Below are 27,159 nucleotides of genomic sequence, written 5' to 3'. Positions count from 1 at the left end.
TGTGCCTGCACACGCGAAATGACCTCATTGGCGGCGCGGTGAGCGAGCTTGCTTGCTTTTCCGCCTTTATTGAATTGCCGTCGCAATCGAATATATCTTTGGTCGCAATCCAGCAGGGAACAGTGGGTGGCGGCGTTGCCTGAGCGCATGGACGCTTAGTCGTCAGAGTATGAGTTATTCGCACTGACTGATTGCTCGCTCGCTCCAGCGGCTTGTCGCAAGACGCTGATTTCACAGAGGGGTGACCGCCCCACGCTAAATACAAATTAAAAAAATACAAAGGCTCTCCCGCACGAAAATCGGCTTAGACCACCAGGCTATCTCTCCCCCGGGGCACGGGAACAGAGCGGAACTGCCTTTTGCAACCCGCCGCCTCTCGCCGGGGCGTTCAGCTCATTTGCAGTGAAGCTGCCCGGGATCCACACGCGATGCCGACTGGTTCCCTGGAAGTTTTCCAGGGCCGGCGAGCGCCGTAGAAACCCGAATTGTATCCTCGATTGGTGAGGTCGTGTTTTAACTTGAGAACTATTGTAAAAATTCCGAAACCCGCTGTTTAAAGCTCTTGTTTTAAATATATATATATATATTAAACCGGGGGGCAGGGGCTCGGAGTAAACAGGAACGTTTTGCCTTTCAAAGTCCTTTTTGAAATACACTCAACGCCTTAAAGCTAGAAACACAGCAGCGAATTTACATATTGCAAAGTCACGGTGATAAATTAAAGTTTAAGCTATTGACTCAGATAACTAGCGGCACTACCCAATCTCCACAGCACAGGCAAAACACCCGAGTATCTCGGATAACCTTGAGATAATTTTTCGGTAAATGCTTTTTCCTGATTGTGCTCTTGCACATTCTTACCCTTCGGATTTTGTCGGGACAGAAGCCGATTTATGATTCTAGGCCTGGCCATTTCACCGGAAGAAGCAACTTAGTTATAAAACCTTGTTGGTTAAAAAAAAACTTCTTTAATTAAAGCAGACTCTTAAACATCTTCTAATCGCTTTACTAATAACTATAATCTTCCCAAAACTATCAGGATTTCAAAAGTGCATTTCTCTCTTCCATTCTTGTATTCTCTCTTCCTGTAATTGCCATTTTACATATCGAGTCTCATCTGCTGTCATAGAATAAACTGCTGGAGGAGCTCAACGGTCAGGTGGTTAATCCGTAGGGAGGGGTGGGGGAATATAGATGCGTTGTTTGACCTGATTTCCTCCAGCAGTTGGTTTTTAACTCAAGATTCCTACATTTACAGTCTCTTAAAATTCTTATAATTGGGATGTGACTATCCTGACAAGACCTTACAGGGCATTTGGGAAGACAGTCACAGCAAGGCCTGAGGGGACGAGGACAGCTATTTTCCTTTCTTGGACAGGGCTTCCAGATGGATCCTTACAAGGGTCAGGTGGCATCATGGTCACTACTGCTGAAATTGGCTTTTTCACTCAATTATCAACTCACACAGTATGCAATAGGCCCTTTGCCCTGTTAAACCAATCAAACAGTAAGCACACATTCAGAGTCATTCTACACCAATCCAATCTTTTTCCTATCAGCACATCTTTAGACGAAGGGGAATTATCTTTCCAGCGCCTTCATGTGTTGGAGCCCTCTGCTAGGTAGGCCGGGCCTGGTCTGAGCTCGTGCTTTTAAATATTGATTCATCAATAGACTGAAGGCTGTTCAGGCAGGAATGTTGAGACAGTAAAATTGAGTTCAGTAAAATTGTTGTCGATCTGATTGTATTCTGAAGATGAATACAAAATACTGGATTAACTCAGCAGGTGTGATAGCATCTCTGGGGAAAAGGAGTAGGAGACATTTTGGGTTGGTACCCTTCTTCAGACTGAAAGATAGAGAAGGCCAGATCAAACAGAGCCAGTGACAGATCACATCAGGCAGGGTGGAGTCCATTGTGGCCCGTTGTTGGCTGGGGAAGATGTGCCAATGACAGGGATACAAGAATGCAAACAGTGAAACTAGTAGGATGTCGGGAGGGGGAGGGGGGGAGAGGGGGTGGAAAAATGCAGGAATTGCTTGAAATTAGAAGTGCTGTTCCTCCAATTTGCGTGCGGCCTCACTGACAGTGGGGGACGTCCAGGACAGAAAGGTCAGTATGGGAAAGGGAGTTAAAATGTTTGGCAACTGGGAGATCACCTAGGCCAAGGCAGACTGAGCGTGTGTTCAGCGAGACAGTCGGCAAGTCTATGGTTGGTCTCGACGATATTTCTGCGTTTGTTCCCCCGCTACCCCACCCTCGTCATCCACTGTTACAACTGGCGCTTTGTTTGTGAATGAGATGGATAACACTGAAGGAACTGCAACCAAAAGGATATGGATTAATATAGAATCGACAAATAATTTGTGGGAGGTGCTTGGAGATCGTATTATTGGGGAACCGTGAATGAATAGGGTAAAGGACCAGGAATAGAGCTCTCATGCATCTGTCATGAGATGTTGCACCACACGTTAGCAAGGCCACGCAAAAAGCAAACCAAATACTTGGGTTTATTTTGAAAGGAGTAGAAATGAAAAGTAAGTAAGTTATGCTAAACCTGGATAAAAACCTTGCTTGGACCACACAGTGGAGGTCTGTATGATGTGCCACAGAAAGAATGCAGAATCACAGGAGAGAGTGTGGACGTGGTTCACAAGGATGTTGGGGATGTGAGTGTTTATGCATTGAGGAAAGATGGACCCACTGGACCTGGTTTTGCTTCGGAAATGGAAGCTGGAGGCTGAACAGGGAACACTAAAATGCTGAAATTCTTTGAGTGGTACCATTGTGGGGAGCAACATCACCAAAGTCTGTCAGTGTCAGGGGGTCTCCAGGATACCAATAGGAAATTTAGAGGAAACGTCTTTACCCACAGAGGGGTGAGGCTGTGGAACTCACTCCTAGAATAACTGATGGAAGTGAAGAATGGGGTAGGCGAGGGAAGGGAATAAAGAGTCATGCCAAGGCCTGGGGATTAGAGAGGGAGGGAATGGTTTAAGTAGAGCCACGCGGATCTGTAGGGCATAATGGTCGGTTTCTGTTCTTGTGTCTAGGATTAGAGTCTGAGGCTACAGTGGTTGTCAGTGCGAGGGCTGAGTCTGTAAGTGTGAAGGGTGTTTGAGTGGAAGCAACAAACTCTGAGGCGAGGGATCAGTTTCAGGGTTGACAGGTTGGTCTGTGACCAAAAAGGTCAGACTGGTCACTGAATGTGGGGTCAGCCTTTCAATATGATGACATGAATATAGCAATTGTTTGCAAAGGGAGGTTTTATTTTGTGCTGTGGTAAATATTGGTCACAATCTCGTTGTCCTTGTACAATGACAATGAAGGATATTGTATTGTATTGTATATCTGAAGGGTTGGAGTGTCTTTGGTTCAGTGTGTGACGTTCAAAGTGTGCTTTTGCCAGAGGGGTGGAGAATGAAAGATCAGAGCATTAAAATTCAGTGTGAAGGGATGATTGTGAAGGCTCACCGAAGGGGTCAGAGTGTGAGTGAGTTGAGTGTGAGGAGTTAGAGTATGAGTTGTCGGAGTGTGAAGGCACTGAGTGTAAGGGGTCAGTGTGAGAGGGGACAGAGTATGCAGAGTCAGAGTGTGAGTTTTAAGAGTGTGAGTTATCAGAGTTTGAGTAGTCAGAGTGTGAACAGAGTGAGGGGTGAGAGAGTGAAAGGACAAGGTGTGAGCGGTCAGTTTGAGTGGTGGAAGTGTGAGGCGTTAGAATGAGGTCAAGGCAGTGACGGGGCACACTGAAGGGTCAAAGTGTAAGGGGTAAGAGTGTGAGGAGTGTAAAGAAACAGAGTGAAGGGTCAGAGTGTGAAGGGACACAGGGGCTGAGAGTGTGGGGGGTCAGAGTGTGTGTTCAGAGTGCAGGGGATCAGAGTGTGAAGGAACAAAGTGTGAGTGGTCAAGAGCATGAGGGGCCAGAGAGAGGGGTATGAATGTGAAGAGTCAGAGCGTAAAGAGACAGAGTGTGTGACAGAAGGGTATGAGACAGAAGTGTAAAACATCAAGAGTGTGAGGGGTTAAAGAGTGCCGGTTGTCATAGTGTCTGTTGTCGAAGTGTGATTTGTCAGAGTGGGAGAGGACAGAGTGTGAGTGCCAGGACATGAGGCCAGAGTATGAAGAGACAGACTGAGGTGTCAGAGTGTGCAGGGTAAATGTGCAGGCACGTGTCCCATTCTTTTCTGTCAGCCTCTGGGGCTGCCTTTGCGCTCTGATCCTCTGACACTCTCCTGACACTTGCAGGCTCCCGGCTCATTTGTGCTGAGTCACGCTCCCTCAGCAACTTTGCCTGGCCCACCCTCCTGCTCAGGCTCCTCCCTGCTCCTGAAGTCTATGTTAACTCCAGCGACTGTCCCGGGAGTGAGCAGTGTGCTGCCAGACTGTGAGCTGGGGAGCCCAGCCTGAAGCACAGCAGCTGTCTCGGTGCCCGGCCCCAGCAGGTAAGCTCCTGATCTGCCTAGCACCTAGCCACAACATCGGAATGCTGAATAGTTGAGGATAGGTGTTGTCAGTCCTTGCTCCCTGCAGGAGCCACTGGGTGGTAATTGGGAAACAATACCACCTCCTATAACACCTCCCACCCATCAAGGCATCTCCACAGAGCCCCTATGCAAACTGGGGTCCAGTTGAGACCCATGAACCCCTGGCCTGAAGAATCAGGTTGGAAGGGAGCTTTGGAATGACGTGCAGGATAAGAGCTACCCTTCTATAACAAGAGTCACTCAGCTGTCTCCACCACTGTGCTCCCAAGAGACTGAGCAAGGATGGGACAGCCACAGTTCTGTGTGATCCCCGGCACTTGCTCTCCATCGTTTCTCCACGGGCCCCCGAGGTTGTGGGCAGCCACAGCCAAGGCTCAGTGAGAAGGGTCAAAACCAACTGCTGTGTGTTGGCACCACAGGCTGAGCCGCAGAGTCAGCTGAGGAATGGAGCCAAAGGCACTCACATCAGGGTTGGTAACTTTGGTCTTCCCACCCTTCCCTGGTGAGCTCATCTCCATTCTTGGCTCTCGGTGGGGAAGGGCTTGGCAGTCCTGAAGGACCTGTGCATGTTATGTCTGCGCATCAGCTGCTTTGCCCTCAGGTTCTTTCTGTCCACCAAGTGTTCTGCAGTTCACAGGTTCTCTACCTTCAGGAATATATGGAGATGTTCCTCTTCCTTTAAGATTCATGGTTACTTTGGTCCTGTACTTCCTGGTAAAACCCTCATCAAACCAGGCCTGGTGGCTTCCTCTCGTCAGTGGTGGAGGCGACAGTGAACTTCAAGGCAGCCCCAACATCGTGGATCTCTGCCGGCTGGGAGTTAATATGCAGCCAGCCAGTCTCTGTCTAAGAAGAACAATCTTTGAAGTGCCATTAAAATCTTCATTACTTTCCTGTGATAAGGCTGCTTCTGATGCTGGTGTTTTGAGGCCAGGTTGATGGAGAAAAAAAGATGGGTAGTCAATTCAGAAATAGTTGATTATTGTTATGGCGTGGGAAAAGGTGGACTATCCTTTGCTTGGATGAAGACTTCATTTAATGTTGACATGACCGAGGATTTCTTCAGAAGCGGGATGGTGTTGGAGTTAACCTTTCATACTACATGCTCGTGAATTTTTTTGCGAATCACCACATTTAAGAGGCATTCAGACAGACACTTAGGTAGTTAAGGTGTGGAAGGATATGAAATGAGAGCAACAAATGGGATTGGTGTCTGGATGGACTCGGTGGGCCAAACAGCTTGTTTCCATGCTGTATGACTCCATCACTCAATAACCTGCCAATCCCACCTTGCTGAAGGGCTGACTCGATGATATTGACATTTCTCCCTTTTGGTCACATGCCAGAATCTTTCTCGCAAACTTGCAGGCCTGGAAGAGCTGGTGTGCCAAGGGGCATTAGCGACAGTGCGATCTGCCAATGAGAAGCCACATGGAGACCTCCCTACTTTGTCCCACTGGCAAGAATGATCCAGTGTCCTCCCAGTGTCTGAAAATCTATCTCCTGATCACAGTACAGATTCTGTTCTTCCAGAAAAAGAGTGAGCATGATCTTCACCACGCTGCAATACCACGAGAGATGCAGAGAACAGCACCAAGCACCATGATGAAAGATAAAGTGCTGGAATAACTCAGCGGGACAGGCAGCATCTTTGGATAACATGCACAGGTGGCATTTGGGGTCAGGACCTGCAGGATGGTCAGCTACAGAGTTCTCGTACACAGACAACAACTTCTTATGTGCACAATCAGATGCCAAGCTCCAAATCTTTGTTGCCGTGCTCTCTGAAGCAGGTGACAAGATGGCCTTGCACTCAGCATTCTGAAAACAATGTTCCTCAACATCTGGTCCCCACTGTACAAGCAGCACTTCCCATATCTTGGGAGCTATCTATCCATGAAGGCAGACAACGGATGATAAAATTCACGGCCGCCTTCAATACATCAGACTGCATATGGATGTTGGAAGATTAAACCTGGCACAGAGGTAATTATTTACATGGCAGCAGTGAGCATCAGTGATCCCTACCGTGCTCTGTTTCTGGGACCTGGGCTTCCCACAGCAGACATCTCTATGCACCAGGACAATAACAGCAAAGCTGCTAGCAAAGCCGAATGCGCTACAGGGAAGGATCAGCAAATGGAGTCTACTAGCCAGCACCCCAGCACTGAGAAACCAGTTACTCTCAGTTGATTACCTTGGGGTGGGCATGTTATTTGCAGGCCAGACGTCAGATATCCCTCTTGGAACTCCATCGTGGGAAGAGTTGGATCGAGGAAAAAATCCACGGAGATGCTTAAAATTTCCTTGAATAAATGTGACATCTTGATTGACTCCTGGGTATCTGGGAGCCATGGTCACTCAAAGCGAAGGGGAGCTTTTGAGACATTAGTGAAAAACTCAGGCTCATGCATTGGGAGAACACAGAAACCTGGCATAAACCAAGGTAGGATGGCACCACCTCCGCATTATCCACCGGCCCCATCAGATGCCATCTACTTGGCCATGGAAGAGTCTGCAGTTCCCACAATGTCTCAACAGACACTTCAGAATCACGGAACCTGAGAGGAAGCAGGTCACCCTCAATCCCGAGGAACTGCCTCAGATGATGATCACAATAACCAGATCAATTTGGGGATGGACAGTTGTGACTGGTGCTGGACCCCTTCCTCACAATCTATAGAAATGCTTGCATGGAGGGGTGTGACATTTTACATGTGTAAGTTTGCTGATATCAAGCTAGGCGGCTGTGTGGACTCTAAACAGAATACAAAGAGGCTTCCTGGAGTTGGTGCGAGGCTGAGTTACTGGGAAATCATCCGGCAGATGGGCCAGGTGATGTGGAAACATGAAGTCGTCCACTTTGATGGGGAATAATATATATATATTTTTTTTAAATGGCAAGAGATGAAAAGGTATTGGCATTCAGAGAGATTTGTGTATTCTTGCAGGTGTAGCAAGCAATCGAGAAGACAAGCCACATGTTGGACTTCATTGCAAGACTTGAGTAGAGACATCTTACTCCAAATATATAGGGTGCTGATGAGTCCAAATCTGGAGTTTGATGTATCGGTCTTATCTCCCTACCTAAGGATACACCAGAGGTGAAGTGTGTACAATGCAAGTTTGCCACATTGATTCCAGGGTTGGTGTAGTAATTAAACATACTGAGCCAGTATCCTCTGGATGAAAATTAAAGATAATGTAGGTAAAAGTGCAAGAGTAAATCAGTGAGAATATCCTTCATGATGAAGTCAATGTAGCTTTTTAGAATATTGGCTAGGCGGCTTTTGGAGTATCATGTGCAGTTCTGGTCGCCCCATTACTGCAAAGATGTGGAAGCATTGGAAAGAGTGTGGGGGAGGTTTACCAGAATGATGCAGGATTGTGGGATATTCGCTGCAGGGTGAGGTTGGACAGATTTGGATTGTTTTCTCTGGAATGTCGGAGATTGCGGGGAGACCTGATAAAAGTATATAAAATTGTGAGAGGCATAGAAAGTGTAGATAGTCTGATCCCTTTCCCAGAGTGGAAAAATCCAAAACTAGACAGCATAATTTTAAAGTGAGACGAGCAAAGTTTAAAGGAGATGCGCTGAGCAAGTCTTTTACACAGAGGGTGGTAGGTGCCTGGAATGCCCTACCTGGCGTGGTGGTTAAGGCAGATATGATTGTGGCATTTAAGAGACTTTTGGATAGTCATATGGTTATGGAAGGAATGGCGGGATATGGATTACGTGCAGGCAGATAAGATATGGTCTTGGCACCATGTTCGGCACAGACATTATGGGCAGGAGAGACTGTTCCTGTGCTGTGCTGTTCAATGTTCATTTTTCAATATTTCTCTTGAAAAGTTATACCAAGATTAACCGAGTTATTACATTCATGGGTAGGGGCACTGTTCCAGCTGCTGTCCATGAAAAAAGTTCCAGCGGCTGTTTGTGAGAGGGCTGTTTGTGAATGCTGCTGTTCCTGTTGCTGTCAGTAAGGGGAGTTGTTCCAGCTGCTTGTCAGGGTTTGTGAGGGACATTGTTCAAGCTCTTGCCAGAAGGGCACTGTTCCAGATGTAGTTAGAGGGGCACTGTTTCATCTGTTGTTACAGAGGCACGGTTCCATCTGTTATTAGAGGGATGCTGTTGCAGATGTTGACAGAATACTGTGCAGTTGATTTGGCTCTGTGGAGACTCTCTGAGGTTTTGTTGCTCTGGGGACTCAGTGCTGCTACCCTGTGTCTGCAGATCTCAGTACAGGTAGCTCATGGAGTCTTTGGATGGATTGGCTGTGAGCTATGTAAAGTTGAGAGCCAAGGTGGCTCTTATGCATTGGGGCTTTGGGGTGAACTATTGCATTGTAAGAGCCAGCAGTGACCGCACTGGGGAACACCATCATCTTTCACCTGCCACTGCCACTACTCTCTGCCTCCTTCTTGAATCCTTTCCTATCTGAATAGCTTCTGGCCATTTAACTCAGGGTGGGGTCATTGCTGGCTCTTAAAATGCCACAGTTTACTCCAAAGCCAGAGTGCGTGAACAATTCCCCTATTCCATCATGGGCCAAAGCGTCATCAAACTGCCTTCTGTCATGTGTTGTCTGAAAGTCCAGCTTTGTGACATTTACTGTATTCCTTTCATCAACCTTGTCAATTACCTCACCAAAGAAAGAATTCAGTCAGGTTAGGCAAAACAACTTGCCTTTCACAAATTCGCACCGGTTCCCGTTTATCAGCTCAAGCTCTCTTTTCCCCTGAGTAGTTTCTAAAAGTTGTCCCGGATCCAAGGTTAAACTGACCAGCCCTCAGTTACTGGACAAATCTCATCACACTGCTATCCCACTCCCTCCTTCAGCGTATACCCTGTCCTGAAGCTGACTAACTGGCCTTTCCACTACCCTTTCATCATCTCCACTTCCTCTCCTTCCCCTGGGGCACAGGCAGTATCAGATATCAGTGCATTAGCAGAGATCAGGGTGAACTACTCATCTGCTATTCCTGCTTGTGTACAGAGATCACCTTCCTTTTCTGTAATCAACCCACCTCTCTCTCCAGCTGCTCACTGTTTAACTCCTGGGGGAAATTGCTTTTAATGTTGATCGCAGTGATATTAATAGGACTCTGCTATTCTTAGAAATTACTCAGAAAGAATGCAGTGATGAGTTAATCTGGTTCAGTGCACAGAGAAGGAAGGAAACACACCGAACAGGCCAACAGGTTAATCTAACAGAAGATTTGAGGAGTTAGTCTGATATCAGACACAATAGGTGTTCACATGTCACTGTGTGGTCGATGGTCAGTCGAGACCAGCAGCAGCAAGGGGACATCAAATTGTGAGGGTTATAAATAGAAGATAGACACAAAAAGTTGAACAAACTCAATGGGACCGGCAGCATCTGTGGAGAGAAGGAATGGATGATATTTTGGATGGAGACCCTTCTTCAGTCTGAAAAAGATTCTCGACCCGAAACATCACCCATTCCTTCTCTCCAGAGATGCTGCCTGTCCCGTTGAGTTACTCCAGGTTTTTATGTCTATCTTTGGTTTAAACCAGCATCTGCAGTTTCTCCTTATACACAAGGTGTGCTGTGGGAGGTCCCATATCAGAAGCAGATGAAACTGGGGAACATAGATTGAGGGGAAGGGGGCAGAATTTTGGTGGGGATTTGATGGATACTTTTTTCACTCGGAGAGTGTTAAGTATCTGGAATATGCTGCCCGAGAGAGTGGTGGAGGTAGAATCACTGACAGCATTTAATAAATGTTCAGATGAGCCCATGAATCTATTAGGCTTAAAAAAACTGTGCTGGCGTTCATATTAACATGGAGGAATGCTCCTTTGTAGGTGTGGATTTTGTAGGCCAAATGGCCTGTTTTCATGCAATGTGAGTCCATGAATAGTTTAGTTTATGTTAGTGGTTTATTGTCACGTGTACTGTTGTACAGTGAAATGCTTTTTCTTGCTTGTTCACCAGTCAGCAGAAAGACTATAAATGTTTACAATCGAGTCATCATTAGTTTACAGATACTTGATAAAGGGAATAACTTTTAGTACAATGTAAAGCCAGTAAGGTCTGATCAAAGATAATCCGAGGGTCTTCAATGAGGTAGATGATAGCTCAGGGCCGCTCTCTAGTTGTTGAAAGGATGTTCATTTGACTGAAAATAGCTGGGAAGAATCCGTCCCTGAATCTGAAGGTATGCGTTTTCACACTTCTATACCTCTTGCCTGATGGGCGAGGGGAGAGGAAGGAGTGATTGGGGTGAGTCTCGTCCCTGATTATGCTGATGGCCTCGCAGAGGCTGCATGAAGCGTAGATGGAGTCATTGGAAGGGAGGTAGGTTTGTGTGATGGTCTGGGCTGCATCCACAATTCTCTCCAATTTCCTAAGGTCTTGGATGGAGCTGTTCCCAAACTATGCTGTGATGCACCCTGATAAAAATGCTTTCTAAGTCGCATCTGTAGAAGTTGGTGAGAATTGTTGGGGACATGGCAAACTTCCTGAGCCTTCTAAGAAAGTAGTGTTAATGTGCTTTATTGGCCATTGCTTTGATATGACTAGTCCAGAACAGTTACTGATGATATTTACTCATAGGAACTTGAAGCTTTCAACCATCGATACTTCTGCGCTGTCAGTGTATACTGGGGTATGTGCCCCACTTCGCTTCCTGAAGTCGATCATTATCTCCTTTATCTTGCTGACATTGATAGAAAAACTGTGTCTCAACAACAGGTCACAAGGTTGAGTGTAGGGCCAGGGAGACAGCATCAGCCATGGACCTGTTGTGGCAGTCATGCGTTCCATAACTAGCCTCTCAAAACATTTAATCTAGTTGTCTAAAGACAGCCTCTAGGATTAATCCTGTTACTGATATTAACTCCTGTCCTTCTGTTTTGGCAGATTGAGAACTCGGGAATCATTGGGAGCAGTGTGTGGACAATGGACCAGACCATGAAAGAATTTACTCCCATCCCTGTCGTTATAATCGGTAAGCAAGCTCTACCAACCAATATCCCCATCAGCCCCCTCTTGCAAGTCACTCCAACTCTTGGCCCAGTAACATCGTTGTGCTGGAGGAAGGAATCCTTACAACACTTCTTTGTGAGATCTGCTCACTGTAAGGGCTCAGGATGTAAAATCACCTGACGCCCTCAACCCTCTCTTTTAATGTTAAATTAAATATTGTAATAATTTTGTATCCCCAAATACATGACCTTCTCCTTCCATCTCTGTTTGAATATTGTAGTGCAGTTTCAATTCCTTAGGCCCAATCTATTGTTTGCAAATGATTGCATTATCTTATGTAGACACAAAAAGCTGGAGTAACTCAGCGGGTCAGGCAGATTCTCTGGAGACGTTTCGGGTCGAGACCCTTCTTCAGACTGATGTCAGGGGAGGGGACGGGACAAAGATAGGATGTAGTAGGAGACGAGAAGACTAGTGGGAGAACTGGGAAGGGGGAGGGGAAAGAGAGGGACAGAGGAACATGCCAGGGTTTTGCCCATCTACACTAATCCCATTTGCTTGGAGTAAAACTCCATGCCCATTTAAGTGTTTGTCTAAATGCCTTTAACACAGTGATTGTATCAGATTCCACTACCTCCTCTGGCAGTAACATCCAGATATCTCCACTCCATGTGGTAAAAAAAATCCCAAGTATCTCCTTTAAAACTCCCTCCTCTCACCTTAAACCTATGCCCTGTTGTTTTTGATATCCCTACCAAGGGGAAAAAGGATTGTGTCTACCTGCTCAATGTCTCCCTTAATGTTATAAACCTCTATTAGGTCACCCCTCAGTCTCCTTAGCTCCAGGGAAAACAAACCCTGCCTGTTTAATTTCTCCCCATAACTACAGTCCTTCAATTTAGGATGACAAATCTAAATTTGTCATCCTAATTTAGATGTGAAATCTCCCTTCTGAATCTCTAAGTGAATCTTCCTTCTGTTCTCTCCAGCACAACCCCATCCTCCCTCTAGTGGCAATGAGAACTGCAGACAATATTGTGAGATGTTATATTGCAAGACTATAGCCTAACTGCAGTCTGTAGCCTAACTGCAATATAACATCTCAACACGTGTATTCTATCTCCTGACTTATGAAGGCAAACATGCTACATGGCTCTTTCACCAGCCTATACACCTATGTTGCCACTTTAAAAGAAATGTGGACTTGGACTCGATCTCCCTGTTCTTCAACATTCCTTGAGCCCCTCTATTTACTACGTACAATGCAGGCAGGGCTTGAAACTAGAGCGTTCTTATCTGCATGGGTGTGTGTCTGGATAGAGTGATGTGGTTCCCATTGTGCCTCAAAAGGATTGATGGGCATGGTCTGTGATAGCTGATGTTGGTGATATAAGATGTCAGAGAGGTAACTTCTGGTCCTTGGATTCCAGGCCTATTTCCATGCTGTTTCATACTGTGATAAAAACATTTTTCTGCAGCAACCTGTCACTCTCGTACAGCCATAATCTGTTGCCAGCAACTCCACTTACCCTGGGAAACACAGGCAGTATCACAAGATGCAAGTTGCATCTGGGAGAGCTGCTCCTGTCTGTTCTCAACCAAATCCCTCGACTAGTGACTGGTAAGGAATGGTTGGAATTTCATCCATATTTACCCCTTTCCCATTCCCGCACCCCACCATCACACCCTCCAGGGGTGGAGTGCTGTCGGAGCTCACCGGAGTGCCGCTCCGGCACCTCTGTAAAACAAAAAGCCAAAATAAACAGCGGGGAATTATAACTAGCGGGGAATTTAACAGCGGCCGCTCTAGCACCAGTGACAGCTCCAGCACCAAAAAAACTAGCACTGCAACATTGCACCCCTCCATGAATGCCAAAAACTGCTTACTATTTTCATCCACTATCATCTTGGCAATGAATTCCTTAGGAAGGAACTGCAAATGCTGGTTTATACCGAAGATAGCAAACAAAATGCTGGAGTAACACAGTCGATCAGGCGGCATCTCTGGAGAAAAGGAATAGGTGACATTTTGGGTCGGATCCCTTCTTCAGACTGAAAGATAGCAAAGCCCAGAACAAAACAGGGCCGGCAACAGATGGCCTCAGGAAGGGTGGAGTCCACAATGGCCTATTGTTGGCTGGGGAAGATGTGCTAACGACAGGGATACAGGCATGCAAACAGTGGAACATAGGATGATTAGGGTGGGGGAAGGGGGAAAGAGGGGGTGGAAAAAATGCAGGAGTTACTTGAAATTAGAGAAATTAACGTTCATACCACTGCGTTGTAAGTTGCCCAAGTGAAATGTAAGGTGCTGTTCCTTAAAGAGAAGAATGGAGGGATTGAGGCGAGTAGATGTGGAGTGAAGATGGAGTAGTTGCAGAAGGAATAGTGAGCCTGGAATGGGAAGGAGGGTCGGGGAAAGATGAGTTGCTGATGTGCATCCTGTGAGCAGGAGGGTAAGGCGTTGTCTGGACTGGATGATGCCTCAATTCAGAGTTGGATCCATCTTCCTCCCAATCTAGCACTATTATACCCTTTGCTTCTGAGCAGTTTTCATTGTGAGTTTCCATGTTTCTTTAATTGCAAGCACCTCAAGCAGCTGAATTAACTAGAGAGGCCAACTCATCCCTGTCACCTGGAGCAGACTCCATTAACGACACAAAGTGTACAGTGACTTCACACCCCTTAACAATTTTATGTTTATTTCCAACAGGGAATGGTCCTTCAGCCATTTGTCTGTCATTCTTCTTGTCAGGATATAGACCTTACTTCAAGGAATCTTCAGTCCATCCCAATCCTATTCTTCAACGGAAACTGGAGGCAAATCGGGGAAAGTCCATTGTAGATCAGGTAATCAAGAGTGACTGAGCTTACAGCAAATATCAGTTTCTAGCTTTAGCTCTTTCTCTCCTTTTTGAACTGTTTTGCTACTTACTACGTAGCTTTTGTAGTACATATTTATAAAATCTTGGAAATTTCTAGCACAGTAGAAGTCATAAGAATCAATGAGAGACACAGCATGGAAACAGGCTCTTCAGTCCACCTGTTCCATTCCGACCTTCAATCACTCATTTACACTGATCCTACCTTAATCTTAAAGGGCGTGTCTCAGTTACGTGATTTTTAAGGCGACTGTCAAAGTCGTAGCAGATCGCCAAAATTTTCTTTTACCCTACGACAATGACCACGACAGTGCTCAGTCAGGTCGATACAAGTTACTTTTTTTGTGAAACTAGCACCTGGCTAAGACATTACACCGTCTTCGGAAACATCGCAAAATTCCCACGCTTATCTGACCGTCAAACTGTCGCCTCCAATCTACCTGTCAAATGTCCTGACGGTAAATAAATTGGTTAAACAAAACTATCTTCTGGTATCTTCAAATGCCTTTTCTTAATTTAATATTACGTGCTTCTAAATGCATCTGCGACAACCTAGCAAACCCGGGGACAGCATGCGACAGCGCCCGCAATAAGCTACGATACCTGGCGACAAGCCAGCTGTTGCCGAGAAATTTCTAGCAGGTAAATTTTTCCGTGACGTGCCGAGATCTGCTACGATTCATTGAAGACTCCTCATGATCATGTCCACGACACCCTGGCGAACGTTCGGCGACAGCCTAGTTGCTGGCAGTCGCCTTAAAATTGCCTAACTGGGGCAGGCCCCTAATTTTTATACTTCTTGCAATCTCATCAATAGCCCTGATTCCACTTACTTACTCACCTACACACGAGGAGAAATTTATAGCAGCCAATTATCTTCCGATCTGCACATCGAGGAGAACATGCAAATGCCGCACAGACAGCAATGGCGGTCAGAAATGCACCCAGGTTCCTCGCAAGCAGCCCTATCCACTGCACAGCTGTGCTGCCATTTATTTATTTAATCTTTGTCCATTCAGCCATGATCGTGTGCTAGCTCTTTAAAAGAACAATTAGGGTGGCACATTGGCGCAACAGTAGAGTTGTTGCTTTAGATTTTTTTTTTTAGATTTATATTCTACAGCGCGGAAACAGGCCCTTTCGACCCACCAAGTCCGCGCCGCCCAGCGATCCCCGCACACATTAACACTATCCTACACACACCAGGGACAATTTTTACATTTTGCCCAGTCAATTAACCTACAAACCTGCACGTCTTTGGAGTGTGGGAGGAAACCGAAGATCTCGGAGAAAACCCACGCAGGTCACGGGGGCCTGAACATTACAAGGCCATGTATTCTATTAATGTATAGCTTTTAATTTGGACAGCACATAAACACCATTTTTTCACTGTACCTTGGTGCACGTGATAATAATAAACTAAACTAAACTAAAGCATCTCTGTGCAAAATGAAAGATGGGAAGAACTGAAGATGGGAAGCTGAGATAAAAGGTCCAGTGGTACCAGTTTCACAAATAGTTTCGTAGAGGGATTTGAGAAGCTGGAATGAACAGGCTTGCACTCAGCTAGGGAGCTAATTGTCTGCAGTGCTACACATGAGGGCTCCTTGTTCAGCATTTCTCCATCATACACCTGCCAATTGGCATTTTTACACCTCTTTGTCTCCTCTGCCATTCCTAGGACCTGCAGTTCCTGTCTGAGGGATTGGAAGGCCGTTCGCACAGCCCGGTTGGCATCCTGTTTGATTCTCTTCTTCGTCCTGATGCTGATTTGGGTGTATCTGTGGATTCAGTGCTCAGCTGGAGGCTTGAACCTGACCAATATATTCCCCACCTGGCCCTGAGCAAAGGACCACTGGGAGGGGCTTGGCACGTAAGTGTGCAAGCATTTAAGTTCAGTGCCTGATTATACCACCAGTGGCTGTGTTTGACTGGATGGTGCCATATTTATGTGTTTATATGGCTTTGTATTACATCCTTAATCACATGTATAATTAACAATATGAAAGCTGTTGAGATAACCAATGGTTCTAATCACATTTACAATCCATTGGATCAAACACCATTTCACGTTGTGTAGGAAGGAACTGCAGGTGCTGGTTTAAACCAAAGATAGACATAAAATGCTGGAGGTTCAACCCGAAACGTCACCCATTCCTTCTACCCAGAGATGCTGCCTGTCCCGCTGAGTTACTCCAGTATTTTGTGTCACCCTTCCACCCTCCGTCTCATTATGCACCTCTTCAATCCCAGTTTGATCCATGGCTGTATGATCCTGTGCGACAGCTATAAATCATCACCTACACTTTCTCCTTGTGTCTTCTCATTGCAACTACCAATGGTGAATTACCCAATGACACAACATCCTGCAACCCTGACTGTTATCTTCCTATTAATGACCTACCTCTCAGCTAATGGAAACATTCTCCCTAGTTTCAGCCTTTCATATTATAAAGTCAGCTGTATCTCCTCATATTTTGACAGTATACTTTTAATTTTTCATGCAGCATCCAAGTGAATCTGCCTTGTGTTTTTCTTGAAATGTGAATACATTTCCTGTAGTGCAAAGCCCAATGCTGCACATTGCATTTTAAAGGTCTTACTGAGACTTTTGAAGATTCATCATTACTTAGAATCACAGAGTCCTACAGCATAGAAACAGACACCTCAGTTCATCGCATCCATGCTGACCTTTTTGTCCATTTCCACTAATCTCATTTGCCCACACTAAATCTGTACCATTCTATGCCTTGAATAAGTTTCTGTCTAAACAACTCCAGCATCTCCTCGGATTGTGTTCCAAATATCATCCAGTCAGGGTACTTAAAAAAAAAAATCCCCTCAATTCCCCTTTAAAATTCCTTCCTCTCACCTTAAATCTATGCAAGTCTTGGTTTTGATACTCCTGCCATGGGTAAAGGTTCTGACTATCATCATATCTATGCCTCTAATAATTTTATATTCCTGTCAGAACACCTAACAGCCTTATTCTTATATTCAATGCCATTTATTTGTCAGATTTTATTTTCTGCATACATTTTGTTAAAACATAGTTTTATTAACTATTTAACTCTCTTAAGCTGTTGTAATATTGTTTTACCAGAGTCAACGATAGCGACTTTTGTATAATGTATGGGTTGAATCTTCAAAATAATGATCCCAAATTGAAACTGAGTCTAGATGTGCATCCAGAGATGACAACTAGACTTGTTCAGGTAAAGTTCTTATCGGAATCATCCCACCCAACTTTCAGTTCTCCACCCAATGTGAGTTGTGTGAAGCCAATTTAATTATCAATCCATTTATCTCAGATTCTCTGTGACTCCCTCACACTTGCGGGATGTTCATCATGTACAGTGATTGATTAGGCTCGTTCTCATTACAGAAGGGCTCAGTAACTGCAACAGGTTAAGTTGACTGGAAGTGAAGTAGCTTTCATTAACTTTGGAAAAGCACAATAATATTCTGGATTAACCTTTGCTTGATTTTGTTCCATTGGCAGTCCATAGAGGGTTCCGTCATCACCCTCAGTCTTGGGAACTGGATGGAGCTGCCAGACCTCCCTTTCAGGGACTGGATGAGGGACAAGAGAAGGTAAAGACTTTACCAGATTTTATATGCCTACATTGACCTGCCTGATTTTGTTCCCACATCTTCTCAATCCTTACCAGACAATAGTACAATGATAGTACAACCATGTGCCAATTGGGGTCACATGGGTCACATTGAGAGAAGATTTGGATTTGAGCTAAATGTGGCGCAGAGGGTTGCACGGTACAGCTGCAATTAGAGCTAATGTCTCTGTGCCGGACATTGGGTTCAATCCTTACCTCAGATGCTGTCAGTGTGAAGTTTTAATGTTCTCCCTGTGACTGTTTGGGTTTTCTTCATGTGTCATCAACTCTTACAGCATGGAAACAGGCCATTCCTTAGAAAAGATGTGAATGTCTAATTTATAGATAAGATGGTCATCATCCCATTATCCATGGGACAAAATTCACTGTAATTTCACCAATTTTCCAGCGCTGGTACAAGTCCTTGAAAGTAGCTCAGCATGTAGATGGTTTTGAAGGCGTAGGGGTTATTGGTCTTCATTAATTGTTAGTCCGGGCAGTGAATTCAAGAGCAGTGAGGTTATAATCCAACTTTATAAATCATTGATTGAATCTCAGCTGGAGTAGTGCATACAGTTCTGGTCACCAAGGTGGAAGAAGGATGATATAGCGCAGGAGAGGGAGCAAAGGAGATTCACCAGAATAAGCATGGGATGGAATATGTCGGCCATGTGGACAAACTGGACAGCATGGGTCTGTTACTCTGGAATGGAGGAGGTTAAGAAGGGGCTTGATTGTGATACATAAAATGTTGAGTGATCTAGATCGTGTAGACTGCAGGAAAATTTTCCCCTTATCAAAGATAGATAAAAGTATAGGACATGGCTTTATGATATAGAAGAAGAGATTTAGAGAGAATCTGTGGGGGACTTTTTACACCCAGATTGTGGTGAGTACCTGGAATACACAGAGAAAGAGAAAGAGCATAGTGGGAACTGCATGAATCCATAACTCACGGTGTACTGGATAAGCTATAATTCACAGAACAGTTTGAAAACTGAATTCTCTAACAAAAGAATTGGTATTTGTAAATTGGTAAAACTCCAGTAATTGGTAACTGGTCAGGACACCAGTTATCCTCAGTACCTCAGCTCCATATTTGCCCGCCGCTAGTGAATAAGCACCGGCCTTGTCAACATGTAACCTCTTGGAGAACATGGAACAAAACAAAAAAACAATCAAATCTCAGAGTGTCATTGAGTCATCGATTCACAGTATCATGCAACACAGGCCCTTCGGCCCACCATGTTCATGCCCATCCACACTAATTCTATTCGCCCACTTTGGAACCGCATTCTTGCCCATTTGAGTGTCTGCATAAATATCTTTTATCCTAGTAAATGTTTCTAATTCTACCACCTCTTCTGGAAATGAATTCCAGATATCAACTGCAGGAAACCTTTCCTCGTATTGAACCCTCTCCTGTGCTATACACTTTATATAGTGTTGATATAAAAATAACACTCTATGACATAGTCTAAAAGATCTTCTACCCCGAAAATCCTCCATGCGCTCCTGATTTGAAACCCCTCCCATGGATAAAAAATCCTGATTATCTCTCTTCTCGTACTCTTAGATACTCCTTTCAGCTCTTCCATCAGTTTTCTCCATTCCAGGGAAAACAAGCCCACCTTGACCAATCTATTTCAGGACTGATCTCCTATCCAGGCAACAACTTTTAAAAGGCATTTGAACAGGTACTTGGGTAGAGAAGGAATGGAGTGACATGGATCTAATGTTAGCAAATGGGATCAGTGTAAATAGGCATCATGGGATAGTGATTGGGCTGAACGTCCTGATGTTCTGCTGTAAAGCTCTTAAACTCTGTGAACATCCTGGTGAATCTCCTCTGCAATTGTCAGTTCAACTGCACCCCTCCTGTGATGACCACAACTGCAAGCAATACTCCAAGTGCAGCCTAACCAGTGTTTTGTAAAGTTGAAAGAATACAGTTGCAATGGTTCCCATCCGGACCACCTCAAATGTGTCTGCTTACTTTGCAGGTGCCTACGGAACGACAGAGCCTTGACGGCAGACATCGCCCAGTACTACCAGCACTACGTGCAAGCCAAAGGGCTGCAGGGCAACTTCGTGTGCGGGACTGTCGTCACCTCGGTGAGGCGGTTCAGTCGGCCTTCTGATGGGGAAGAGGAGCCATGCATGGCCCAAGCAGTCGGATCTCGAACAGCTGATACCTCCACTCGCTCCGGCCCATTCGAGGTGTCTGGTTATAGTCAAATGAAGGACGGCTCGAAAGAGACTTTCTGCATCTATGCGGAGAACGTCGTCCTGGCCACGGGCACTTCCGATAGCCCCGCTCGACTTGGTGTGGACGGCGAAGATCTTCCATTCGTCTATCACACGACTTCAGACGTGGAAACAGCCATCAGGGAGCATCGAAGGGGAACGAGCTGTGACCCTATTTTGATAGTGGGGGCTGGTCTGACCGCTGCCGACGCTATCATCGCCGCTCGCCACAGCAATGCCCCAGTGGTCCACGTGTTCCGCAGGGAGGTGAACGACCCGTCTCTGATCTTCAACCAACTCCCCAAAGTGATGTATCCGGAATACCACAAGGTTCATCAGATGATGGTGCAGCAGGCCTGTACCAACACCGGCCCATACGATGACTACCTCAGCCTTCCGAGGCACCAAGTGGTCAGCTTCACTCCCGACAGCAAGTGCATCCTTCGGGACTTGGCGTCGGGAGAAAACAGGGTGGTCAACATCTCCACAGTCCTCGTCCTGATTGGCTCAGACCCCAACCTGGTGTTCCTGCCTGACTGTGGAAGGTCGCTGGCAGTCAATGTGGAGATGCCAGTGAACGCCAAGCGCAACCCCATCGAGGTGGACTGCTACACGTACGAGTGCGTGCAGGAGAGCGGCGTCTATGCCCTAGGGCCGCTGGTGGGCGACAACTTTGTCCGCTTCCTGCAGGGGGGTGCTCTGGCCATCACCAGTGCTCTGCTCAAGGACCGGGCCGATGCCTAACATCCAATCCAGAGCTGGCCTTCAAGCAGCCAGCTACTCAAACTCAACACTAACATGGTGTTTGAGGGCCGGTGAGGAGTGACTTTTGGGATTCCATCTTCATTTTGCGCCTTTGGTTACATTGAGTGACGCGAGGTGCGATGGGCAGCTCACCTGCAAAAACTACTTTGCAGGGAAAAGCAGGGGTGCCTGTCATGCCAAGTGAAATGGGTGATATGAATGGTGATAAGATGCGGTGTTTACCTGGTTTAAAGCCTATTATCTGAGCGGATCGCTCACAATGTTCACACTCACCAGCACACGTTAGATTAGCACAAGCAAGGGATAGGGCCCTCTCTCGACATGACTTTTGTCTGTATCAGCGAACCCGACAGAAATTCTGTGAAACCAGACTTCCTGGAAAAACTCGTTCAGGCCCGTTTTTGTTCCAAGAAAGCCCACTTGGACTCTGATTCATTGGGAACCACAAATTGAGGGCCAGGCACTTAATCAGCCCCCCCTGACAATTCCGGACAGACGCTTCTTTGTAAAGTTTCTGTGTTGGCAGACGGCCCAGGCCGACAGTAAATTGCCTGTGCAAACGACGGTCTCAGTCATCGGACTGTGGAGTGCAGAAATGGGCGCTTCGGCCCACTACGTCCACGTTAACCCATCTGATTCCATTTGCCAGCGCCTGGTCCAAAGCTCTCTATGTTTGAGAGATTCATGTGTCCTCCACATATGTCATATTAGAGTCTCTGCCACCACTACTCCTCGGGCAGTGTATTCCCCAATCCATCCACCTCCCTGGGGGAAGATCCTCTCAAAACCTCTTCCCCTAATCAGGAACATGTCCCTGTAGTTTTATACATTTCTGCAATAGGGAATAGTCTTTCCTACCATCTCCATCACACTCTCATTCAAGCCTGCTAGGATTAATAATTCAGCCTGACAGTTAAAAGCAATTAGTTCTACATGTGGACAGAGGTTGATAGATGGTTGTCTTAAAGCTTCAGTTATCCTTCGGAGATTAGGCCACATTACCTCTCCCGGTGTGGGCCAATGTTTATCCGGACATGGGATGTTTGGAGGGATATGGACCAAATGCAGGCAGGTGGGACTAGTGTAGATGGGGCATGTTGGTTGGTATGGGCAAGTTGGGCCGAAGGGCCAGTTTCCACGCTGTGTGCCTATGACTAAGGGCTAGAAACAGCTAAGCTCTGTCTGGCTGGGAGTTATCCCCTAGTGGTCACCTTGACTGTGGGCTTCCTGTACTCTCCCACAGGCAGCTGACTGGTCTCTGTGATTGAGGCTGTGTGGCAAGTGGCGTATGCTGAAATTCCACCTCCGAACAATGTGAACAACATGTTTTTCCCCTCGTAGCCATCTTGTAAATAATGCCATTCCCTCAGGTGTGGTTGACCTGTCTTCAACAACTGGCTTCAGTGGATTTCCACGGAACAAAACACAGTCCTACAACTTTACCAGCAGACAGCTCTCCTTCTCCAACAGCCCTATGTTTGAATTCAACTCTGCCGTTTCTATCTTCAGCCTAATCTCTAGTACCTCTTTTTGAAACTTAGCATGAACTACCTCACTGACACATTCTTACTTTTCTCAGCTCGAGCTACTCTTAGATTGCCTCACTTCTAGTTGTTAACAAGCTTGTTATTTGCAGCCAATCGCCTCTTTGCACATTTCCTAAGAAACCACTATAATCCAGCAATCAAACTTTCCAGCAGTATCACGGATCGTAACTGCATTGTGTGGCCCATGCATCACGATCCTGTTCAGGGGACACTGAGGCTTGATCTCATGCATGGTTCTTTGGAATCATGCTTAAACAATTTTGTCTAATATCATACTGGTGAAACAGTTGTTTTGCTTTGTCTGCACAACATTAATAAACTCTGGTATTAAGGTGAACACCGAAGCAAATATTCTAATACTGAAAGGGATTGTGTTTGACAATAATCTTTAATGGGGATTGGAGTCTCCACTATAACCTTCTCAACAGGCTGATTCTTCTTGTCGGTGCCAGATTACTCAGCAACAGAAAGCAAACTTTTGCCATGAATATATAACTGAAGTTTCACCTGGTATTAGTTCAACAACGTGAAATGGTTTTCTCTGAGAGCCATGCGAAGAATGCCAGCCACATTTCTCAACAATCCCACTGTCATGGAACAGAACAGCCAGGGTTCCACGAGCTGACCCTGTCATTGAAAGAATTGCCTTTTGGGTTATCGTCGAGGAGACGATATTTTTATAACTATTCCCATTTCACACACACTCTTTGTGCTCTTATTTTTTTCAATTAATCTTGCCTCTTCGCATGTCTCTCGACTGGTTAGATATTGCTCACGTCACTACCACCACCCTGCTATCCTCCCTCCACCGAATTTCCACAACCCTCTAAGTGGATAGGCAACCTCTCACAGTTACCCAGCCAAATCCAGACTGATTCACTGCGAAGCCAAGACCAGTTCCACGAGAGACCCTTTAGTTGGATTAGATAAATTGGATATGTTTCACCCTGGAATCGTTTAATAATGTGAACTTGTTTTCTCCCCAGAAAGTCATGTGTTAATGTTGGTTGCATTTATCAACAACCCCATCTCCCCTCAACAAGCGAGCCACAGTTCCAAGAAATAGCACCCTTCCTGTTGCAACCTGATGTGGTGCATTGAGGCTTTAACACACAGCAGTGGGTTTTTTAAAGTCTGTTTATTGAATTTTTAAGGACAGGTCGTGTGTGCATTACAATGGCAGCACCCAGTGTTAAACATAGAGGCAATGTAAAGTAATGTCCAGTTAAAACTAAGCATTAGGATTGAAACAAAGTATAGTAGAACAAACAGCAAAGAAAAAAAAAAGTTTCTTTAAAAAAATAATTAAAAAACCACACAGCAGTGTTAAACAGATACCACGGCACTGGCTGTCAAGCATACTCCCCTCCAATGAACTCCTCTCCATGTTGCATGTTGTTTTCATTGGTTAACAGAAACTGACAACTCTCGTCTTTTTAATAATGCTCGCATGGTAACAACCACCAACTCCCACAACTGCTACCTCTTTCAAACTCCATCACACCTACCAGCTTGTCAGTAAAGGGTAGTGGTAGATGTGCCAAGTAGTGCATAGATTGGACAGTAAACGTCCCTCCTCCTCTCCCTTCAGCCACAGAAGTCTGTTTACTGGAGGCCATCAGAAGCCAGTTTCCTCAGTTTCAAAGCTGAATGCTGATCCATCAGACAACAAAGGAATGTCAGTGCGGGAAGTGGACCAATAGCTGCTTTCTTCCTGAGCTGGGGCAGGGTTCTAGTGCAATTAATCTCAGGGTATAAGGCAATTTCTCTACTTTTGAACATAATTTCTTTTCTATATCTAAAGTTTGTAAAGACTGACATTGTACTAATACAGTAATACTTATTACTCTAAAACATGAAATGTTGCATTTGTTTTGCTAAAAGATTTAATTTGTAAAAAAAATCTTCACAATAAAGCTGCTGGCAATTTTCTGAAATATTATGGAGGTAATATTAACAGTTTTAATAGGGGGAGCATGTGCAATATTGGCAAAAGAGACAAATAAAACTCTTAAGGAGGCATGTTAGAAGGATCATCAAAATGAGATTATATGGATGAAGACCAAAAGAAGAGGTAACATGACTTTGGGGAGTATACTGTGGACCTCTGTGGGAAATGGAAGATTTGTAACCAAATTTATATCAAATGCATCAATAATGTAGAGTCATTATTTCACGGTGCCGTTTCTCACCAGCACCTTTCTGACAGATGAGGGCAGCTGACTCTCATATTTCCCCTTTTTGTTAACTTCTTTTAGTTAATTCATTTGCTGAATTCTGAACAGCTTCCAATCCTCAGTTTTGCTGCTTTTTCTGGCAGCTTCCCAACTGCAGAAACCCAGGTTAATTCCTGATCTGGTGATATCTGTAGGGAGTCTGTACATTCTTTCTGTGACCATGTAAGTTTTCTCTGGTGCTCCAGCCCACAGCCCAAAGACATGTGGTCAATGGGTTAATTGTGCACATTAACTTGCCCCCATGTGCATCGGTGAGGGGCAGAATCTAGGGGGAGTTGATGGGAATGTGAGAATGAGAAAGGGGTGAATAATTGTCAGTGAGGACCTGGTGGGGCAAAGGGCCTATTTCTGTGCTGTATGACTCCATGAACTGGGACCTGGATTTCCAAGGCAAAGGAAAGCGATATCATCACATGGCAGATTCTGTCTTTGCACTTCATTGGGTGGGCTGGTGTACCAGGTAACAACTAAATGGGTTGAATTACGTGGGATTCCTTCATGTCTAATATGAACAGGTATATTTGTGGTAAGCCAAAGAAATTGATCACCGATTCAGTATTCATTGACTGACAACGTGGAGGGTCTGAAATTAGCTGAAGCCCAATCAAATAAGTTCCAAGTCCAGCATTAAAAGGGTTAATGGAGAAAGAGAGCGCTGCCGTGGGAAAATAGAAAATTATCTCATGGCTGACATGCTGGTAATTGGAGAGGGGACTTAACATTAAATCCATAACTTTAAGCTTCAAAATCCAAGCGGGAGGCTAACTCGCGCGTTTGACTCCTGACACACTAACACCACAGGCTGGAGTCCCAGACCTTCGTGTCACTTTGAATCACTCACTTCATTCTTTATCTTGGAGTTAATGCAGACACATTCCTAGAATTCACAATGCATTAATGATATTAGGAGAACAATGTTCCCTAAATCCTGTGATGGGGCTGTAGCGAAATACTGGTAGGATCTATAAACTAAATGGCAGATACATTAGGAATGTTAATGTACAGAGGAACCTTGGAACCTTGGAGTACGTCCATTGTTTACTAACAATGGCAACATTGGCTCATGTGATAATAAAAGCACCATTGAACCACTGAAAAGCACCAGAACCGTTACAGTAATAGTGATATACAGCTTGCAAACAGGCCCTTTAGCCCACCGAGTCCATGCCAACCGTCAACCCTCCAATTACACTAATACTATATTAATCCCATTTTATTCTCCCTACATTCACCATACATCTCCCTGGTTCTAACATTCACCGACATACTGGGGACAATTTACAGTAGCCAAATAACCCAGCGACCCTCGTGTCCTTGGGATGTGGAAGAAAACTAAGCACCCAAGGGTCCACGTAATCACACGGAGAAAGTACAAAGCACCGCGCTCGGCAGCACTTATCAAGGGAAGTTAGTAATGGGCAACAAGTGCCTGCCTGGTCAGTGACAGGCTGATTCCCCAAAAATGAATAAAACCGATAGGCTGTGTTCAGAAAGTGAAGATAAATTGAACTGAGCACATTGTAACAACAAATCAGGTTCACCCTAATGTGTACATTCTTGTGACTAAAGTACACAATTCATGCAGGAAAAGCTGACGATTCGTTCAGTTTAGATAATAGTTTATTTGCTTTCCTGAAAGACAGAGCCTGTCTGCTTTCACCTGACTCCTGCCAATGAGCATTTCAGAGATGCTGCCTGTCCCGCTGAGTTACTCCAGCATTTGTGTCTATTTTCGGTTTTAATCAGTATCTGCAGTTCCTTCCTACACATCCTGCCAACGAGCAACAGACTGAAGCTCCATATGTTCCTCTTGAATTACAGTCCATATTTGAGTGCCTCACAGAGATGGCCTGATGAAGACCAAGATCTCTGCTCACTGAGCAAGGAAATCTCATCAAAGCCCAAATTTCCAATTGACGGAATTTCACAGATTAGTGCCCATTTCTCTAAACCAGTTATTTTTCTAATTGCAGAATTAACTGGGTGACCCGCCCCCTGCGAATGGAGACTGGGAATAATTATACTCCATAACCTCACGGCCATAAAGTAAATGTAAAGTGATAGAATTGGGTGTCAGTAATACTAATTAATAATGCTTTGTAAATCCGATTAAGTTTTCAGCTCAAGAATTGTGCACATTTTCACAGGGAAATAAATGCTTTTGAAATTCCATCAGGTGAATGTGACACCTCCAGCCTTGCTCCAGCTAAGGTTTTGAGTGTTTGTGCAGGTCACTGCACCTCTCGTAACAAGCTCCGGATGGTGAGAAAGAATGTCCGCAGTGGTTAATTGGCCAGCAACCCGTCCATTCATAGACTGAAGAGATTTATTTCAGTGGGTGTGAATTCCAGCAAGAATTGGGCAGCAGAAAGATTCATGACTGGACAGGGCCTCCTGGAGAACATTCGGGATTTCAGAAATATTGT

At 45.2% G+C, this 27,159-nt stretch overlaps 1 protein-coding gene across 3 annotated transcripts; it reads left to right on the top strand.

Moving 5' to 3' along the window:
* The first annotated feature begins 352 nt into the window (after positions 1-352).
* LOC144594307 (oxidative stress-induced growth inhibitor 1-like) lies at positions 353-24,349 on the top strand. 3 transcript variants are annotated; one of them, XM_078400652.1, is made up of 6 exons: positions 353-500; positions 11,376-11,463; positions 14,155-14,291; positions 16,005-16,196; positions 17,826-17,917; positions 19,941-24,349. In XM_078400652.1, exons 2-6 carry the CDS (start codon positions 11,415-11,417, stop codon positions 20,926-20,928), a joined length of 1,458 nt encoding a protein of 485 aa, XP_078256778.1. In that variant the 5' UTR covers positions 353-500; positions 11,376-11,414; the 3' UTR covers positions 20,929-24,349. The 3 variants fall into 3 exon arrangements, with proteins under 3 accessions (XP_078256778.1, XP_078256777.1, XP_078256780.1); XM_078400651.1 differs by lacking the exon at positions 353-500 and adding an exon at positions 4,354-4,443; XM_078400654.1 differs by lacking the exon at positions 353-500 and adding an exon at positions 7,553-7,594.
* The last annotated feature ends 2,810 nt before the right edge of the window (positions 24,350-27,159 follow it).

This window comes from Rhinoraja longicauda, chromosome 6 (genome assembly GCF_053455715.1).
Source record: "Rhinoraja longicauda isolate Sanriku21f chromosome 6, sRhiLon1.1, whole genome shotgun sequence".
Taxonomy (NCBI): Eukaryota; Metazoa; Chordata; class Chondrichthyes; order Rajiformes; family Arhynchobatidae; genus Rhinoraja; species Rhinoraja longicauda.
Note: the sequence above shows the minus strand (reverse complement) of the source record. Positions and strands in the feature narration are given on the sequence as shown.

What these genes read in the sequence shown, in the direction of transcription:
- LOC144594307 (XM_078400652.1), top strand. Translation starts at nt 11,415, where the DNA reads ATGGACCAGACCATGAAAGAATTTACTCCCATCCCTGTCGTTATAATC. An exon ending in GAAAGTCCATTGTAGATCAG is followed by an intron (nt 14,292 to 16,004) that starts GTAATCAAGAGT and finishes TGCCATTCCTAG; the next exon opens with GACCTGCAGTTCCTGTCTGA. An exon ending in TGGATGAGGGACAAGAGAAG is followed by an intron (nt 17,918 to 19,940) that starts GTAAAGACTTTA and finishes CTTACTTTGCAG; the next exon opens with GTGCCTACGGAACGACAGAG.